The 20343-nt window shown below is 41.4% G+C and overlaps 1 protein-coding gene across 6 annotated transcripts in view; it reads left to right on the forward strand.

Annotated features, from left to right (window-relative positions):
* Window positions 1–19363, forward strand: part of SMARCA2 (SWI/SNF related BAF chromatin remodeling complex subunit ATPase 2) — a 172684-nt gene extending 153321 nt beyond the window's left edge. For all 6 annotated transcript variants that reach the window (XM_060300876.1, XM_060300880.2, XM_060300878.2 and 3 more), the window contains 5 exons: window positions 3337–3442; window positions 4146–4247; window positions 6882–7014; window positions 17055–17197; window positions 18491–19363. In XM_060300876.1, coding sequence (XP_060156859.1) covers window positions 3337–3442; window positions 4146–4247; window positions 6882–7014; window positions 17055–17197; window positions 18491–18526 — 520 coding nt within the window. In that variant the 3' untranslated portion in view covers window positions 18527–19363. The remainder of the gene's footprint in view (window positions 1–3336; window positions 3443–4145; window positions 4248–6881; window positions 7015–17054; window positions 17198–18490) is intronic.
* The last annotated feature ends 980 nt before the right edge of the window (window positions 19364–20343 follow it).

The raw sequence follows: 20343 nt of genomic DNA on the forward strand, positions 1-20343 counted from the left end.
GCCCACCAGCACCTGTAAACTCTGTTAAGTGCAGTGAGGTTTCCTGTCTATTTGTACTTTAGGTTATTCTCCTCGCCCCCAACACCCTACGTCTTATCAGGGTCACGTTTCTCATTGTGATAGATCGTTGTATGAAATAGATCTGAAATCAGACCTTTTTGGAGGAGGGGGACAGGTATCACTTTTGTCATGGCAAACAGTACTCTTTGAGATAACAATTTATACTTAGGCCTTAAATGTGTAAAATGACATAATGGAAAATACCTTGGGGGTAAGGATAAGCATTTCAACAGAAACGGAACACCTTTTGCAAACCGTTGTACAATTAGCCCATTGTTCTGTACTTAAAAAAAAAAAACAAAAAAACTTCCTGGCAGTGAAAAACAAGTATTTGAAAAGGTATAATGAAAAAGCATTTGTGCAGCTTAAGTTTGAGAAAGAAATGCCAAGAATTCAAAACTCTGTCAGGCTGCTTCACTTCTTTTTTCTTATTTACCTTTTTTTTTTAACCTTTAATTTAGGGAAAAAATAAGTTACCGTAGCAACATTAGCAAGTGGTCCTGCTACCTCAGTGCATTCTGTAGGTTATATAAAAGCTGGATGTCTTCCAGGACCACCTGACTTTTCCTGCCCAGGGTCACCGTCAGAACTGTCCCCTCTGATAGAGATGGGGGAGGGGTTTTGACTGCATGTAAAGTGTTCCCACACTCCGTGGAGGAGAGAAAAAAACCCAGCATGCATAGAACTAAGTTCTGAGCAGCAAGGTACCAGGAGTTGTTTAATATTGAGGAACGTTGGTTTAATATTGAGGAAAACGTCTTCCATCTTTTTTTTGGAGGAAGGGTTCTTGATCCTGAATGGATGATGGAATATTTGAAGGGAGAAAAGGATAGAGAACGTTGGAGTGAGAGGTGGGTCAAGCCTGGAGACTTGGAATTTGTGATAAAGGGGGGATTGGCCGTGGGACCTGGGGGTACACAGGAGAGAGGCTATTCTGACCAGAAGAGTCAAGTCAGCAGTACAGTCAGGGTTTAGAGAGGAGGAATCAAGGAGGTCTTCGAAATCCAGACCGAGGTGTGTGAGTGGAGATGGTTCCAGTGGAACCACGAGAAGACTTCCTTACATGGCATCCAAGCCCTCCTTCAGCTCAGGCCCTTGGTTCTTAGCAGGGGGAATAAAGGAAGTGAGATGGGAATATTAAGCCACGTAACCTTTATTTTTAAAAGCGAATAAATTTATGTCATTTTACAGTATTGGCCCTGAGTCTCAGAACATTCAGCTCTCTCCTTTGTGAGCACAGATAACTGGGGACTTGTCTCCTTATAGGGTCTAGAATTTCTATGTCCTAAGAAGAGGACATCAGACCAAGATTGTCTCAGCCATTTTGCCCCTGTTGGAAAGAGCTCTATCACATTCTCAGTGCAAACTGCTTCTTTCTTATTTCACCAGTAGCACAGATGAAAGTAAGAGTACGTCCATCCCAGGTGTACAAAGCAAAGATGTACTTGTAATCCGTCAATAGAAAAATGACACCATCTGTTGGTAATGCAGAAAATGACACTGAAGATGTCATTGAGGGTCAGCTGTTAAATCCCGAATCACAAAGAGGTCTGACTCTCTGTTGCTAGGGTATAAAGAATGCTAATTATAAAGAAGTCACTGATACAAATAGAAAAATGAATATCTGTAAATTCCTCTTCTGGCCTTTCAGAGATTCATTTACAGACCGGTGAAATGTTTGTGTATTTAAGTCTCAGAATGGGAGAAAGAAAAACAGACCAGAGATTGTGGCCCTATGCTGAAGGTGATAGCAGATGAAACAGTTTTTGTCATATACTGTGTGGTATAATTTATGGCGGTACAAATGCATTTCTCAACCTGGAAGGGGTTGGGGCGGGTAGGGGTGGCGGAGGGTAAGAGAACACCTTGGTTCTTGCCATGATAATCTTAAAATCCAGTTTCCTATTAAACTGCAGTCTTCTTATGCCTCTTGTGTTGGCCCCTGGTTTTAGTATTCATGAGGCCCATATGTGCATTAAAAAATAAAATAAAACCCTGACCCAGCATCACAGAAAAACTCGCCCATCCCTTTGACAGGGTTTTCGGTTAATTTATGCAGGCCCCTTTGCACTTCAGCATTTTCCCCACTGGTTGCTAGGCAACCACTTGAGTTACTGCGCATGCCTTTTTTATGATAAGTGTCATTATGATTATTTTTTAATTATATGACTGGGACTATAGATTAAAACAGCATATTGTCACTCATCCTCTGCCGCTGCTTCTAGCATTCTCACACACTCCTAGAATCACCTTCCAAAATTTACCTGATAGCGATTTATGGGGTTTTTTGTTTTGTTTTGTTTTTAATATTTCTGCCTTCACAAAGGAAGTAGAGATGGCATCATAAGGGAAAGGAGATTTTTGTGAAAAATGACTGTACTGTATCTCCCGAGCTGTTATTGATCTGGATAGGCTGAGTCAGATATTAGGGTCCTGAACCTAAATTATGAATATCTGGTTCCTTTGACCATGTCTGCTTCTAACATTAAGTGATGTTAAATGCTTACATTGCTTTATAGTCTGTTTCTCAAAGTTACAAAATGCTAAGCGTTCGTTGCTATTAAATGTGCTTTCAAGTAAAGCTACCGTGAATTTGCGGGGAGGGTATAGCACTGATCCCAGGAACAGGAGGCAGCCACACTTGCTAAATATGTTTGTTCTTTTCAGCACAAATGACTCCATACACACAAAATGAAGTTAGGCAAGATGAAGGGGTTCCACTGGCAAATAATCATAAAGGTTTGTGTAGTTCACAGTGTGGAAAAATGCCCTAAGAGGAGTAAGACTGAAAAGACAGTCCCTGGTACATACGAAAGCTTTTCATTTGAGTTTCCAGAGTATATTCTAACACATTATTTTCTGAATATAAAGTGGATTTGAAAACAAAGGGATATGGAAATAAAGTCAGTATTTTTTTTTTTTTAACCAACTCAATTACTACTCATTTAGAAATGGAATTTTTGGTGGAATGGGACACTTTAAATATTTGTATCAAACTGAAGAGAGGTTCACTCCGAAAGAGAAATCCACAGTGGCCTTCCCATATGTATGACAGAAGTGGAGATCTACTGGTATTCTAATGTCATTTTGAAGTTAGCACTGGGGGCATTGATGTCCCATACAGTTGTAGGATTTTCTTTGATTTGAAGAGCCCCATGTTTATATGCATGGGATGTCATTTGCTTTTTTGACATTTTTCTGAAATAAAATACAAGTTTTTCTCTGTAGTGCATGATCTGTTATGTTTTTGTTCGTTTCTCCCCTGCCCCCCTACAGTTCAGGGCGACAGCTCAGTGAAGTCTTCATTCAGTTACCTTCAAGAAAAGAATTACCAGAATACTATGAATTAATTAGGAAACCGGTGGATTTCAAAAAAATAAAGGTAGATCTTTTGTTTACGAACTTTATTTTTTAAGTAAATAAAGTAGAAGTGTAAATTCATTGAAATGATTACAGTTAGGACTTGACAGTGGTAACCTATCTGACTGCCACTGCCACCCATGCAGGGCTTGGCACTAAAAAGGTCGGGATGTTCTTGTGCCTTTAAATGTATGTTATGAAATCAATATACTGAGAGCTCATATTGATTATATTGCCTTTTTTTTTTTGCGGTATGCGGGCCTCTCACTGTTGTGGCCTCTCCCGTTGCGGAGCACAGGCTCCGGACGCGCAGGCTCAGCGGCTGTGGCTCACGGGCCTAGCCGCTCCGCGGCACGTGGGATCCTCCTGCATCGGGGCACGAACCCGCGTCCCCTGCATCGGCAGGCGGACTCCCAACCACTGCGCCACCAGGGAAGCCCTATATTGCATTTTATTTGAAAAGTTTCAGACTCCTTCCTGGATCCCATTGCTCTTCCTGGTTCCCATCATATGCTCCTTACTCCCCCTTATAGGAAAGGAATACGCGTGGGAGGGTGGTCTCTGTTTATGACACCCCCTGGAATTGTGTAGTCCCACCTCCCTGGCAGGACTGTCTACTGGGAAGACAAATGGAAAATCAGGCTTTGTTAACCAAGTAACGATTGTTGTATTTTCCACCACCGCCCTCCCCAACTTTCCTCTGTTTTATCCAAAATTTGCATCAGGAAAGAATCCGTAATCATAAGTACCGAAGCCTGGGTGACCTGGAGAAAGACGTCATGCTGCTCTGTCACAATGCTCAGACGTTCAACTTGGAGGGATCCCAGGTGAGACATGTTTAACCTTAAACATGCTTTGTTCTTTTAAGTAAAATTTTTCATTTGCTACCGTCGCTATTATCCTGGCAGAAGAAAAGGAGAGATAAAAGCCTGTATTTCCATGCTACCTATGTAAGTCAGTTGAGGCTTTGGCATTTTCAAGTTAATGCCAGCTCCTTTGTACCATAGCTATGCTAGTTCCTACTTGTGCTTCCCTTAAAGGCTTGGCTTTTAATCAGAGGAGGAATTTAAGTTAATAAGTTAATGTAATGCTTAAAAGCTAGAGGTACAGTTTTTGCCTTTACAGAGATGGTGTATTTGGTTATACTTACCTTGGGTTTTCTGACTGTACACTTTGCATCAGGAGCCGAAACTGCTGTTTTGTTTTAAAACAAAAAATATATAGAAAAAATAACCATTGCCTCTAATTGTTACAAAAATGCTTTTTATCAGGTCAATTGCAATTCTCTTTACTCCTCTTCTCTGTAGTTAGCAAGTGTAAGAGCAAGTGACACTATGAAAATAACTAAGTTGGCCGAGGACACTTTTCACTTTTTACACCTCAATTCCACTCACCTTTTGTAGGGACTCCCCTTTTCCTATCTATGCTCTCATACCCATGAGGCAGAAAGAACCAGAAGAGAGGTCAGTGTGTCTGCCAGCCAATGCATAGTCAAGCCTCTTTCCGGATCAGACTTGTTTTTATCTTCATGTCAATTCCAGTCACTAAATTGGAGAATGTGGGACTCCTCAGAATGTGCCTTGAACAGACCATACCTTTCCAGTTAATGGGAGTTAATAGAAGTATTATTTTGACCAAAACAATAAGTTGTGAAAGCAAGCCTTTTTCAAAGAAATTTAAGGTGAAAACTAGGACGCAGAGAGTAAGTATAAGCGTCAACAAGCAAGTCTTTTATGAATGACTGCTTACAGTTTGTGGATAGATTTGGGGGTTCTTTATAGGACTGTGGCAACATTGTGATACACACCCTGTCCCAGACAGCCTCCCTGTCTGCCGACACCCACTGCCTCACCCCTGAACTGGAGTGACAAATGGCCTCTTTACTGGCTTCCCTCCGAGGCCCTCCCGGATGCTGGCCGATCTTTCTGTAACCACCTTTTTATCCTGTCCCTCTACTGCCCACCAAGCTTCGAACTTCCCCATGTACTGTTAAATTCTAGAATGAATTTAATCGCTGGAGTTTGCTTTCTAAAGTCATACACTAACTCTTTGGCCTCATTTCCTGCTGTTCCTCAACCTAAACAGTTCATGGTCCAGTAACGGTTCATGGTCCATAAACACCGGCTTCCCCAGATACACATGCAGTTGTAGGAAAGAATATGAATACAGAGAGAGTCTTGACATCGTCCCAGGATAGTAACATCGTCCCATGTCATAACCAGGAAGTTGGTAATGGCACCCTCCCGGATGCATCTTTTTTTTACTTTGGCTGCCCCACCTTTCTCCTTGCTCTCCTTTTCTATAAAGGCCGTCTCCTTTCTCATGATCCCTGGTGGGACCCTCCTCACCCTTAATATCCAGCTCAACTCTAGTGTCCCTGGCAAATTCTGTCCCAGTGGCCCCATCCCAGTGTGTCATCTTCACCATGTTTAAGTGTACAGCTCAGTAGTGGGAAGTATATTTTCATAATACTGCAGCAGATCTCCAGAACACTTTCATCTTGTACAACTAAAACTCTGTAATCATTCTGCCAGACACCATTCTACGTTCTATTTCTACGAATTGGACTCCTCTAGATAGCTCACATAAGCCAATCACTCAGTGTTTGTCTTTTTGTGAATGGCTTATTTCATCTAGCATCATGTCCTCAAAAGTTCATCCATGCTGTGTAGGCTGCAACAGGATTTCTTTCCTTTTTAAGGCTGAATAATACTCCACGGTTTGGGTAGACCTCGTTTTGTTTCTTCATCCCTCTATTGATGGACATTGGGTGTGCTCTTGGCTACTGTGAATAGTGCTGCTGTAAACATGGGTGTGCATGTATCTCTTCAAGACCCTGCTTTCAGTTCCTTTGGGTATATGTCTAGAATTGGCATTGCTGGATCATATTGGTACTTCTGTGTTTAGTGTTTTGAGAAAACGGACCATTTTTGAACTTTATCTCTCTCTCAGCAGTTACACAGGGCTATGCTCAGATAGGGGCGTACACTAGCGAGAAAGCACTGATTGCAATAAGTATTGGCTGGTACTGATAAACCCAGTGACAAATAATAGCCTCCATTTTGTTAGGAGAATTGCATTTTTAAAAAAAGGTTGCTTTACCACAGTGTTTGATGAAACAACCTAAATAAGAAATAGTTTTTTTAAATATCGGTCTTGCTGTCAAAAATGAGAGGGCATCGTATTGAAGCCCTCCCTTCCCTCCCAAGCATGCGCACGCACACACACACACACACACTCTGAAATTATTTCAACTGCATGTGGACTTTTCCTGTAAGACTATGTCTGTAGATTTGAGTTTGGTGTTTTCCTGCAGGCATAGACAATAACGTTGATGTTTCTACTAAAATTCACGTAAAGTAATGCTGGTGTGTGGCACAGGGAAGAAAAGAGCATGCTGCGATGGTGAGTCTCGGGCCCTCAGCTTGAGGTTTTTAACAGGTGCCACTTTGACCCTTCAGATCTACGAAGACTCCATCGTCTTACAGTCGGTGTTCAAGAGTGCTCGGCAGAAAATTGCCAAAGAAGAAGAGAGTGAGGACGAGAGCAACGAAGAGGAGGACGAGGAAGAGGAAGACGAGTCAGAGTCAGAGGGTGAGTCCGTGTGGTTCCTCCACTGGTTTGGCCCTGGCCACCTGCATCGCTGTTTCCACAGATGCCAACAGAGCAGAGTCAGGCACATCTGGACTCCAGGTCTTATTGTCTCTCGTGTCCTAGCTGGGCAACCCCAGGCCGTATACTTAACCCTGCTTGAGCCCAGTCTCCTCCTCTGTGAAACTGAGGTACTAAATGTGCCCCCAGTCATGCGAAGAGCTTAGCACATGGCCAGGCTCACAGCAAACACGGAATGTTGCCTTTGGAAATCAGTGTAATATACATTTTCTACCAGCATGGCTGTTGATACCACCTATCTGTTAACCTAGCACAGTGGTTCTCTAACCTGGGTGATTGCTGGCATCCCCCCCTGAGTTTCCGATTCAGTAGCCTGCGGAAGGGTCTGAGAGTCGGCCTTTCTAACAGGTTCACAGGGGACGCTGATGTGACTGGACCCAGGACCACACTTTGAGAATCACGGCTTTAGAAGATAATTGTCAAACTGTGGTCCATTTTGTCCATCATGGATCTGATACTGATCCTGTCTTTATCTTGATATTTTATTCATTATGGCTCTGTTTGGCATGAGTTTTGAGGTTTTTTGTTTTGTTTTTTTGAGTTTTGGTGCCCTCTTAAACTTTGCACCCAAGGCAGGTATCATATTTCAAAGGTTACGGCTGCCTTGAAAAGTCTAAAATTTCTTCTTACCTAATTAAGTTTTCACCCCATACCTCCTCGCAAAGTAATAAATCCTAGTAGTTTGTAGTCTTCTATGTAAAACAGTTTAGATATGCTTTACCATTTTTTATTAGATTTGTTTCTAATTACATACTTAGTACAGACAGCTTAGAAGATATTTTTAAGAAAGGAAAATTTGTATAATTCCATCACCCAATATACATTTAACTCCAGTTGCCTTCCAGTCTTTTTAGATACATAAATATTTTGTTTATAAAAGTATAGCACACTGTTTTGTAGCATGGTTTTTCTATTACAGATATTTTTCCATAGCAATGAGTGTTTTTATACAGCAAGACATATATTAACATCCATTAATGAGTGTACCAAAACATAGTAATCTCAATCCAAATAACGCTCCCCTGAAAATGCTAACCCAGAAACCACTGCACACACTGTAAAAACATCTGGCGCATACCTATCGCTGCACAGACTGGAGTTGGGATCTTGGTCAGCGGTGTACGTACGTGTCTGTGTCCCCATACCCTCATGTGTTCTCAGTATTATTCTTTCTCGTGATTCTGCCTTTTAAGTATTAATTTTTAACCTTTTTCAGTTTCATATGGTTACTCCCTAGTTTTAATATCGTAGCATTTGATGTTTTAGTCTACAAAAGCCTATCTTAGCTAAACGTTTCCTCGTTTTAGAGCGAGATTTCTAATCTGTTTTCAAATAGCTGCCTTCTTATCCCAGCTATCGGTTGAGATACGTTTGCTCTAATCTCTCCGGAGACTTGTTATGTTAACTTTCTATGGCCTCTCTAACAAATTACCACAAACTTAGTGCCTCAATACAACTTACATTTATTATCTCACAGCCCTTAGGTCACGGGTTTGCTGTGGGTCTCTCTGGGCCAAAACCAAGGTGTCACCAGCCTGCCTTCCTTTGTCGGGGCTCCAGGGGAGAGTCCACTTCCTTGTGTCTCTTTCTCATGTTGCATCTCATTGACCCTCTCTTCGGCCTCCTCTTCATCCACATTTTTTTTGCTGTTGTTGAGGTATAATTGACATATAATAATAGGTTCAGATATATAGCATAACGATACAATATATGTCTATATTGGGAAATGATCACACCTAAATCTAGTTAACATCCATCACCACACATAGTCAGAAAAAATTTTTTTCCTGTGACGGGAACTTTGAGGATCTACTCTCTTGGCAACTTTCAAATATGCACTACAGCGTTATTAATTATACTCACATGCTGTACCTTAAACCCCACGACTTATTTATTTTATAACTGGATATTTATACCTTTGGATTCCCTGCACCCATTTCCCACCCCACCTCCGGCAGCCACCCTATCTGTTCTCTGTATCTGTGAGTTCAGTTGTTTTCTTTTTTTTTAATTTCACATATAAGTGAGATCATACAGAATCTGTCTTTCACTGACTTATTTCACTTAGCATAAAAGCCCTCATGGTCCTTCCATGTTGTCGCAAATGTCCTTTTTTTAATTTTTAAAAATGTTTATTTTGTATTGGAGTATAGTCGATGTACAATGTTGTGTTCGTTTCATGCGTAAACTGAAGTGATTCAGTTATACGTGTATCCATTCTTTTACAGATTCTTTTCCCATATAGGTTATTACAGAATACTGAGTAGAGCTTCCTGTGCTGTACAGTAGGTCCTTGTTGATTATTTTATATACAGTAGTGTGTATGTGTTAATCCCAAACTCCTAATTTCCCACCCACTGCCCCCACCACCCCGGCCACTTTTCTTCTTTAGTGTCTGTAAGTTTGTCTTCTAAGTCTGTGGGTCTGTTTCTGTTTTGTAAATAAGTTCATTTGTATCGCTTTTTTAGATTCCACCTATAAGTGACATCATATTTGTCTTTGTCTGACTGACTTCACTTAGTATGGTAATCTCTAGGTCCATCCATGTCACTGCAGATGGCATTATTCTGTTCTTTTTATGGCTGAGTAATATTCCATTGTGTATATGTACCCCATCTTCTTTATCCATTCCTCTGTGGATGGACATTTAGGTTGCTTCCGTGTCCTGGCTACTGTACATAGTGCTGCAGTGAACATCGGGGTGCATGTGTATTTTCATATAATTATGTTTTTCTCCAGATATGTGCCCAGGAGTGGGATTGCTGGATCATACGGCATGTATATGTCAATCCCAGGCTCCCAGTTTATCCCTCTACCCGCTTTCCCCCCCGGTAACCATAAGTTTGTTTTCTACATCTGTGACTCTATTTCTGTTTTGTAAATAAGTTCATATGTACCATTTTACTGAGATGATCATTATAAGTTTTAGCCTTCATTCTGTTAATGTGTTGTATCATATTGATTGATATATTGATGTTGAACCAACTTGCATCCCTGGAAGAAATCCCACTTAATTATGGTATATGATTCTTTTAATGTATTGTTGAATTCAGTTTGCTAATATTTTTGGGGGGATTTTTGCATCTACGTTCATCAGGGATATTGGCCTATAATTTTCTTTGCTTGCAGCCTTCTTGTCTGGTTTTGGTACCAGCATAACGCTAGCCTCTTAAAATGAGTTTGGAAGTGTCCCCTCCTCTTCCATTTTTTGTTTGTTTTTGGTTTTGGGTTTTTTTTTGGCAAAAATTGGAAAAGGATAGGTATTCATTCTAATTCTTCTTTAAATGTTTGGCAGAATTCACCAGTGATGCCATCTGGTCTTGGACTTTTGTTTAACAGGAGGTTTTTGACTGTGGCCTCAACTTCCTTACTAGTAATTGGTCTTTTTCTGTTTTCTTTGTGAGGCAGTCCTGGTAGGTTGTCTGGTTCTACAAATGTACCTGTTTTTTTCTAGGTTGTATGATTTGTTGGCACATAATCGTTCATAGTAGTCTCTCGTGATTCTTTGCATTTCTCTGATAACAGTTGTAACATCCCCTCTATCATTAGTGATTTTATTTGAGTCCTCTCTCTTTTCTTCTTGGTGAGTGTAGCTATGATTTGTAGCTAAAGATTTGTTCATTTTTTTTAATCTTTTTAAAGAACCGGCCCTTAGTTTCATTGATCTTTTCTATTGTCTTTTTACTCTCTCTTTTGTTGTTGTTGTTGCTTGTTTGTTTCCAGTTTGATCTTTGCTGTTTCCTTCCATCTACTAAGTTTGGACTTCATTTGTTCTTCTTTTTGTAGTTCCTTGAAGTATAACGTTAGGGTGTTTTATTTGAGATTTTTGTTTCTTGATGTAGGCATTTATCACTGAACTTCCCTTCTAGGGTTACTTTTCTGCATCCTGTAAATTTTGGCGTGTTTGATTTCCATTTTCATTTGTCTGAAGGTACCTTTTAATTTACTCTTTTGGTTTCCTTGTTGAGCCATTGGTGGTTCAGTAGAACGTTGTTTAATCTCCACATACGTGAATTTTCCAGTTTTCCTCCTGTAATTGATTAGTTTCATGTCATTATGGTTGAGAAGGCTTATTGATATTTCAATCTGCTTAAATTTATTAAGGCATCACATGCCTCACATGGTTTTGAGGCATCACATATGATCTATCCTGGAGAATGTTTCATGTGCACTTGAGAAGTATGTGTATTCTGTTGCTTTTGAATGGAACGTTCCATATATAACTGTGAAGTTCCTCTGGTCTAGTGTGTCATTTAAGGCCAGTGTTTTCATATTGATTGTCTGTCTAGATGATCTGTCCATTAATGAAAGAAAGGTGTTAAGGTCTCTAATATTATTGTATTGCCGTCTCTTTCTCCCTCTATGTCTGTTAATAAATGTTATCTCCTCTTTTTGTATTGACCCTTTGCTATTTCTCTTATTACAGTCTTTAAAGTCTCTTTTGTCTGATGCAAGTATAGCTGCCCCAGCTTTCTTTTGGTTTCCGTTTGCATGGACTGCCTTTTTCCATCTGCTCGCTTGCAGTGTGTGTGTCTTTAAAGCTGAAGTGAGTCTCTTGTAGGCAGCCTATAGATAGGTCTTGTTTTTTTTGTTTATGTTTGTTTTTTTGCGGTACGTGGGCCTCTCACTGCTGTGGCCTCTCCCGTTGCGGAGCACAGGCTTCGGACGCACAGGCCCAGTGGCCACGGCTTGTGGGCCCAGCTGCTCCGCAGCATGTGGGATCTCCCCGGACCAGGGCACAAATCCATGTCCCTTGCATCAGCAGGCGGACTCTCAACCACTGCGCCACCAGGGAAGCCCTATTTTGACTGTCTTGTGCCACTCACTTCTGGACTGCAAAGTCTCTGCTTAAAAATCTACCCATAGTCTTCTGGTGGGGGGGGGGGGGGGTTGCCCTTGTATGTAACAAGTTGTTTGTTTTTCTTTTGCTGCTTTTACAGTTCTCTTCTTGTGTTTAAGTTTTGACGTTTTAATTGTAGTACGTCTAAGTGTGGGTCTCTTTGGGTCCCTCTTATTTGGGACTCTTCCTGGATCTGGATGTATTTCCTTCTGCAGATGAGGGAAGTTTTCAGCCATTATTTCTTCAAATAAGTCTTATGCCCCTTTCTCTCTCTTTCTGGGAGCCCTACAGTGTGAACATTGGTCCACTTTATGTTGTTCCATAAGTCATCTTCCCTCTGTTTCATTCTTTTCTTTTTGCTGCTCTGATTGGATGTTTCACTGCCCTGTCTTTGAGTTTACTGATCTCTCTTCTGCTTCATCTTGTCTGTTGTTGAACCCCTCTAGTGTACTTTTCAGTTCAATTATCATATTCTTCAGCTCTGTGACTTCTGTTTGGTACTTGCTTATAAAGTTGGCCATTGAACAACACAGGTGTGAACTGCATGGGTCCACGTGGAGGCAGATTGTTCGTTTTTCAATAAATACATACAGCAGTACTATACAATCTGCAGCTGGTTGGATCTGTGGATGCAGAAGCCCAGATACGGAGGGCCAACTGTAAAGTTATACACAGATTTTTGACTGCACAGAGGTTTGGCGCCCCTAACCCCCATGTTGTTCAAGGGTTGTGTTTTCTCTTTGAAGTTCTCAGTTTTCATTCATTCTTCTCCCAAGTTCAGTGAGCATCTTTATGACCATTATTTTTAATTCTATCAATCAGCTAAGCCATTCATCTTTGTTTCATGAAAGACTTTTTTTCCTGAGGTTTTATCTTGTTCTTTCATTTGGAACATATTCCTCTCTCTATTTTTCTTGACTCTCTCATTTGATAAAACAGCCATCTCTCCCAGTCTTGAAGGAGCGGCCTCACGTAGGAGACAAAAACTTTATCCTTCAACCTACACCCTGACTCTTCCTTGTCTCTCACACCTTTGTGATTGTCCAAGCAGCCTACATGTAGTGGCTCCCAATAGTGGAGGGTGTGCCAAGACCTGTCAGTCATTGTCTTAGAAGGGAGGATCTCAACACCTAGGTTCAGGCTGATTGGAAGCCAGACCCTCAGGCAGCAGCTTTTTAAAGTTTGCAAATATACAGTCCAGTGGGACCACAGGCCTAAGTCCCACTGACCACCAGAAGCAGGCAATCTGAAGGTATCCCCTGGACAGCACTCGCAAAAACCAGGGCACCGGGCATGTGTGAAAGCTCCCCTCCAAGAGACACTAGTGCTCTGGAGTGTGGCAGAGGGAGAGTGCAAAGATAGCATCCCCCCCTCTGCCAAGTTCTCTGGAAGGGGATGATGGTCAGCCCTTAGATATGGGTTAACTTAGATGCTCGTCCCTAGGCTGATGCTTTAAGATAAGCAAATAAGCCTCTTTTATGTGAAGTCTGGGTGCCTCTCCATCAGCTGACTTTGAGCTGGGTCCTGGGGCAGGTGAGTCTGAGCATGAGACTTTTACGAGCCATTTCTGAACTGGCTGTAGCCCTGTGGGTCTTGTGGACACAAGCCCTGTTGGTTTTCAACGCTAGATGTTTTGGGGGCATCCCTCAGGTGCAAGACTTAAAAGTTGGGATGCCTGATGTGGGGTTCAAAGCTTCACCCCTCCTAGAGAAGCTTCAGGTTTTCAGTTCCTTTCCAGTTGTGGGTCACTGCACCAAGGATGGCATTTATCATGAGATCATGTATCAGCCTCTCTGCCTTTCTTACTTGCTTCAGTGTGGGTTTCTCCACATTTGTCCAATGTGTAGGTGTCACTGAGCTAGTTTTTAGGTCTTTTTCAGAGAAGGTTGTACATACATACCTTAGATTCGGTGTGTCCGTGGGAAGAGGTAAGTTCAGGGTCTTCTTGTGTCACCTGCTTAAATCAGAACCTCATCTTCTTCCACTTTGAAGGACCCGTGTGATTGAGATTGGGCCTAGCCTACCTGGTTAATCTAGGGTAATCTCCCCATCTCAAGGTCAGTGGAATCCCTTTTGCCATGCAAAGTAACATATTCACAAGTTCTGGGAATTAGGACATGGATGTCTCTGGGCGCCATCACTATTCTGCCTGCCACCCTGGTTAACTGGAACTTGTCGTAGGTCTGTGTAGTGGTGTCATAAAGCCTTAGGATGCTGTTTAAAGGGCCCATCTGATGGTCCAGTTTATTAGCCTAGCTGCCCATGGCAGCCTTTCAGGTGGGTTTTTTCGAGGGGCATGTCCACTGACTCACAAAGCCTGGTAGCTTTTGAGTGTCCCACACTCCAGTGAGTATTTAGATTATGTTCTCGAGGATGTATTTTCTTACCTTTACTGACAGTCTTCTGCCCTTTCACACCGCCCATGGATTTCCTGTACTCCCGTGTCAGGAAGAGCCACACCTGTGTAGATAAAGATATTTCACTTTTTCTTTCCAAATTACTTTTTACATTTTTAAAGGTTTTCACAGCTTCGTGCATTTCCATTAATCGGTAGACTTTTGCATCCCCAGTCTTTTCGTCAAGTCCCCACCTTATAGCTTATTAAGCAGTAGACATTTGGGTGTGATATACGGAAGCCTGGGCTAGGAATACTGTTTTGAGCACTAGGTTTGCCAGCCTTTTGCCAGCCCTGTTTGGGATGGGGGAAGGGCATTTGCTGCCCCTGCACTTCAGTTCAGAACATCTCTGCTCTCATCTTTTTTGTTAGCCTGTACTTCCATGGAAGACTTCACTTCTGGAAACGTTTTATGGGTCCTTCCCCTTCACAGAAGAAGTCTGGAAATTTCTCATCTCTAAGATTCTTTCTGGAGTTGATTCTCTCCATGACAACATCTATTTCTAGGTTCCTTGAGACCCACCAAACATAATATTCTAACAAAACTGGTTTGAATGAGAGACTTGCATTGTCAGTCACTTCATCATCCATCCCTAAAAATGCTGTTCTGTGGACACCTGTCCCAGAACAATGCCAGGGAACAGATTTTCTGTGAACCTTGGGATGTGCACCTCTAACTATGGTATAACACTTGGACTTCTTTCTTCCATGTGTTTTTATTTCTATCCTCAGAATAGCCCTGTGAGAGTGGAAGGGGATGCCATCTTTCTGTATGTGTATATGCTTGAATTCTTTATATCTCTCTATACAGAAATTTATGGAATTTTATGTCATCTATCAATAGAGAATCATACACAGGGATGTGTATATTTTCAAATATTGAGGTATACTTCTTTTTCTGGAAATAATCACCAGAAAGAGACCAGTAGGGTGAGAGACTAGAGATAGGGAAAGAAACCTTTCAAATTCATTTGTTTTGTTTTTACTTTCCATTTTGTACCTTTCTGTACTGTTAAAAATATTCACCTATGAATTTTCTTTTTAAGTCAACTGAAGTTATTTACACAGTAAAAATCATTGGCTTTTTTTTAAACCTTTTACACTTATGTATACTTTTTAATGTCAAAGTTCTGTTTTAAAAAATGCCCATTCCTCTGTTGATGGACATTTACGTTGCTTCTGTATCCTGGCTATTGTAAATAGTGCTGCAGTGAACATTGGGGTGCATGTGTCTTTTGGAATTATGGTTTTCTCTGGGTATATGCCCAGCAGTGGGATTGCTGGGTCATATGGTAGTTCTATTTTTAGTTTCTGAAGGAACCTCCATACTGTTCTGCATAGTGGCTGTATCAATTTACATTCCCACCAACAGTGCAAGAGGGTTCCCTTTTCTCCACACGCTCTCCAGCATTTATTGTTTGTAGATTTTTTCAATGATGGCCATTCAATGGAATATTACTCAGCCATAGAAAGGAATGAAATTGAGTCATTTGCAGAGATGTGGATGGACCTAGAGACTGTCATACAGAGTGAAGTAAGTCAGAAAGAGAAAAACAAATATCGTATATTAACACATACATATGGAATCTAGAAAAATGGTATAGATGATCTTTTTGCAAAACAGGAATAGAGACACAGACGTAGAGAACAAACGTATGGACATCAAGGGGAGGAAGGGGGGGCTGGGATGACCTGGGACATTGGGATCAATATATATACACTATTGATACTATGTATAAAGTATATAACTAAAGAGAACCTACTGTATAGCTCAGGGAACTCTAGTCTGTGCTCTGTGGTGACCTAAATGGGAAGGAAATCCAAAAAAGAGGGGATGTATGTATACGTATAGCTGATTCACTTTGCTGTACAGTAGAATCTAACAACACTGTAAAGCAACTGTACTCCAATAAAAATTCATTATAAGAAAATATTTTTGTAATGAAAAATTTAAAATGCCCACACCCCTCCACACAGTAGGTAAGGCCACCCTCGCTGTCCTGGTTAGGAAGATCTCTGTTCATCCATTAGGAGACCTGGAAAGGACCCAGCCCAGCTTCCCTCTGGGACCTCATTCCTTCTTGTTGCCCATTTAGGGTGACTGTGTAACTTATCATGCAAACTTAGGCATGTTTGCAAGTGAAAGGGGTGCTAACTATAACTAGGGAGGGCAATGGAGAACAGGCTTGAATCAGTCTGAGAATGTTCAGGGCACTCGGGGTTGTTGGGTTTGTCATCTGCAGGTAGGCGATCATTTTCCTACCCGTAAAAAGATTACCGTATGCTAACACATATATATGGAATTTAAGAAAAAAAAATGTCATGAAGAACCTAGGGGTAAGACAGGAATAAAGACACAAACCTACTACAGAACGGACTTGAGGATATGGGGAGGGGCAAGGGTGAGCTGTGACAAAGCGGGAGAGTGGCATGGACATATATACACTACCAAACGTAAAATAGATAGCTAGTGGGAAGCAGCCGCATAGCACAGGGAGATCAGCTCGGTGCTTTGTGACCACCTAGAGGGGTGGGATAGGGAGGGAGGGAGACGCAAGAGGGAAGAGAAATGGGAACATATGTATATGGATAACTGATTCACTTTGTTATAAAGCAGAAACTAACACACCATTGTAAAGCAATTATACTCCAATAAACATGTAAAAAAAAAAAAAAGATTTCCCTGTGATTGATTCCTCATTGCTGTGTGTTTTGGTTTTGTTGTAGCAAAATCTGTTAAGGTGAAAATCAAGCTCAATAAAAAAGATGACAAAGGCCGGGACAAAGGAAAAGGCAAGAAAAGGCCAAATCGAGGAAAAGCCAAACCTGTGGTGAGCGATTTTGACAGCGATGAAGAGCCGGATGGAAATGTAAGTGCGGCTGCCTTGCCTGAGGTCCGGACACTCTCCCCACATCTGTCTCCCTCTCGTACTCCCAGGCCCCTGCCAACCTCTATGCTTCATTACCCAGAAATGAAAATGTAAAGATTTGGTGTTGAGGGATGTGAACTGAGCTGCGTGATTGAAAACAAAGAATTTGGGGTTTTGTTTATTGCCTTTTGAATAGTCTTCAAAAGTGAAAAACTTACTAAATCAAGTTTCCTTTTCCCCTTTCATATCTTCCCAGTGCCTACTTACAAAGAGAGATTCTCCACGGCTCGTTAATATTTTATATCCATAACACCCAGCATAGTGCCTAGGATACAGCAGTATATAGAGGAAATAATGATTCCGTGGAAGACTGACACTAAGTGGGATGATAGAGTTACTTTGGGGTTTGAGTTGCTATTTCAGGTGCCGTGCGGAAAACCCAGATGCATCTTTAAGTACCTAGAGGTGTTACTTTTAATATTTGAAAAATTCAGGGAGCCCTGATGGAGCCAGGCCCTGACATAAGGACCTTTCCAGGTGGCACCATATTCGGTGCTTATTAATATTAGCATCCTAAGACAGGTGTCACTCTCAACATATTACAGAACTCAGTGCTTAGGTTATGTGTGTTTTGCTGCAGGGCATGGAAGTAAACAGCAGAGGCTGAATTCATACCCAGAGAGCATTAACTCAGTCCGGTGCACTGTCCCTGACTCTGTGGTCCACAAGGTAGCAGTGCCTGACACAAGCTTCTAATCCAGTGCCTTTTAAAGGGCCCGCTATTTCTTTCACTTTCAAGAGGACCTCAGGTTCCCTACCCCACACCCCCTTCTTTTTTCTTTCTGGAAGGTTAATTTTCCATGTTAGCGCCTATGCTAGTTTGATTTTCCTTCAACGTGCCGCTATCTGGGTCTGTTGAAAAGGTTCAGCATTCTTATCCCACCCCACCCAGCCTTTGACCCTCGACACAAGCATCTTCAAATACATTTAAAATCCTATGTTTTCTTTAAGTAGACAGCAAATGCATGGAATTTTTTTCTCCCGTGAATGTTCTAAAAACGTAGTGCTAAAATTAGAACTCAATAGCCATGAACTTTCCACGCCCAAGTGCAACAGAGCAAAACACTGGCATAGACAGCGGGCATTGCTGTGGGATTTCCAAGCGGGAGCTCCCCTGTTCCGCATAGAGGCTGTCGATGCCTCTTTACTGGGAGGGTCAACTGTTTCCAAAATGTCATGTCTTTGGTACGTTGCCTCTTGATGGCTTATTGTCTTTCTTATTTTTACTTTTAGGAACAGTCAGAAGCTAGTGGGACTGATGATGAGTGATCAGTATGGACATTTTTTTCTTGGTAGAACTGAACTCCTTCTCCCCTCTCTCGTCTCCACTCAGTGAGTTCATTTGTCATATGGGCACTGGGTTGTTTCTATATCATTATCATCTATAAGCTAGCTTTAGGATAGTGCCAGACAAACATATGATATCATGGTGTAAAGAAACACACACTCATACACAAATCTTTGTAACATATTGTGACCAAATGGGCCTCAAAGATTAAAACAAACAAAAAAGCTTTTGATGGAAAATATGTGGGTGGATAGTATATTTCTATGGGTGGGTCTTGGTAACGGTTTGATTGTGCCTGGTTTTATCACCTGTTCAGATGAGAAGATTTTTGTCTTTTTGTAGCACTGATAACCAGGAGAAGCCATTAAAAGCCACTGGTTATTTTATTTTTCATCAGGCAATTTTCAAGGTTTTTATTTGTTCGGTATTGTTTTTTTTTTTTTACACTGTGGTACATATAAGCAACTTTAATAGGCGATAAATGTACAGTAGTTAGACTTCACCTACATAGACATTTTTCCATTTTATGCTCTATGATCTGAAAAAAACGCTTTTTGAATTGTATAAGATTTATGTCTACTGTAAACATTGCTTAATTTTTTGCTCTTGATTTAAAAGAAAAGTTTTGTTGAAATCGCTATTGAATATTGCAATCTATATAGTGTAATGGATGGCTTCCTTTGTCAACCTGATCTCCTGTGTTACCCATGTGTATTGTCTCCTCCCTCAAGTGTACTTAATCTTTGCTTTCTTTGCACAATGTCTTTGGTTGCAAGTCATAAGCCTGAGGCAAATAAAATTCCAGTAATTTCCAAGAACGTGGTGTTGGTGCTTTCCTAATAAAGAGATAACAGCTGAGCTCAACAAACACTGCCTCTGGTTTTTGAGTTCTAAGGGACCGAAACCCTGGTGCCTGAGTCACCGTCTCCTGCAGAGAGCGGGGCAAGCTCTTGCCGCAGCGCACGTGGTAGGAAAAAAAGTTAAGAAGACTGAGAGAGAGAATCCCCTGGGATGAACCAGGTGTGTCGCAAGGGAGAGGAGTCTATTGCTTTTGTGACTTTTAAACTTACACAACAAGAGAGATGCTGCCATGGACCGAGTCACACTAAGCCCCTGCTCAACCTTTTCTAGTGGCTTAAATTCTATTTACTTGCCAGAAAAATCTACAGGTATATAACCTCAGAGATACTGCAGGGTCAGTTCTAGCCCAGCAAAGTGCATGTCACAACGGAGTGAGTCACACGAGTCTTTTGGCTTCTCGGCGCATGTCAGGTTGTTCGGTTTGCACTCTACTGTAGTCTATTAAGTGTGTGCAATATAGCATGATGTCTGAAAAAACAATGTACACACCTTCATTAAAATCTGCCTCGCCACCGAAAAGGCTGACCATCGTCTGTGAGTCATGGTAGTAATATCAAAGATCACAGATCACCCAAACAAATGTAATCATGAAAGAGTATCACGATCACCCAAAGCACGATACAGAAGCGTGAAGTGAGCCACTGCCATCGGAAAATGGCACCAATATACTTGCTGGAGTCAGGGTTGCCACAGACCCTCAATCTGTGAAAAATACAGTAACTACGAAGTTGCACAATAAAGCAAAGCGCAGTATGATGAGGTATGCCTGTGTACGGTAATATAGATTTATACTGTTTGTTTAGCATGGAATAAATCTATGTTCATATCGATTTAGAAAGATCTGAAAAGTGCTCAGTTGAAAGACTGGTTCCGTAAATACCCATATACCCTCCTACTAAGATTCACAATGACTATAACCTCCCTACCTCCCACCCCA

The sequence above is a fragment of the Globicephala melas genome, chromosome 6 (assembly GCF_963455315.2).
Source record: "Globicephala melas chromosome 6, mGloMel1.2, whole genome shotgun sequence".
Classification (NCBI taxonomy): domain Eukaryota; kingdom Metazoa; phylum Chordata; class Mammalia; order Artiodactyla; family Delphinidae; genus Globicephala; species Globicephala melas.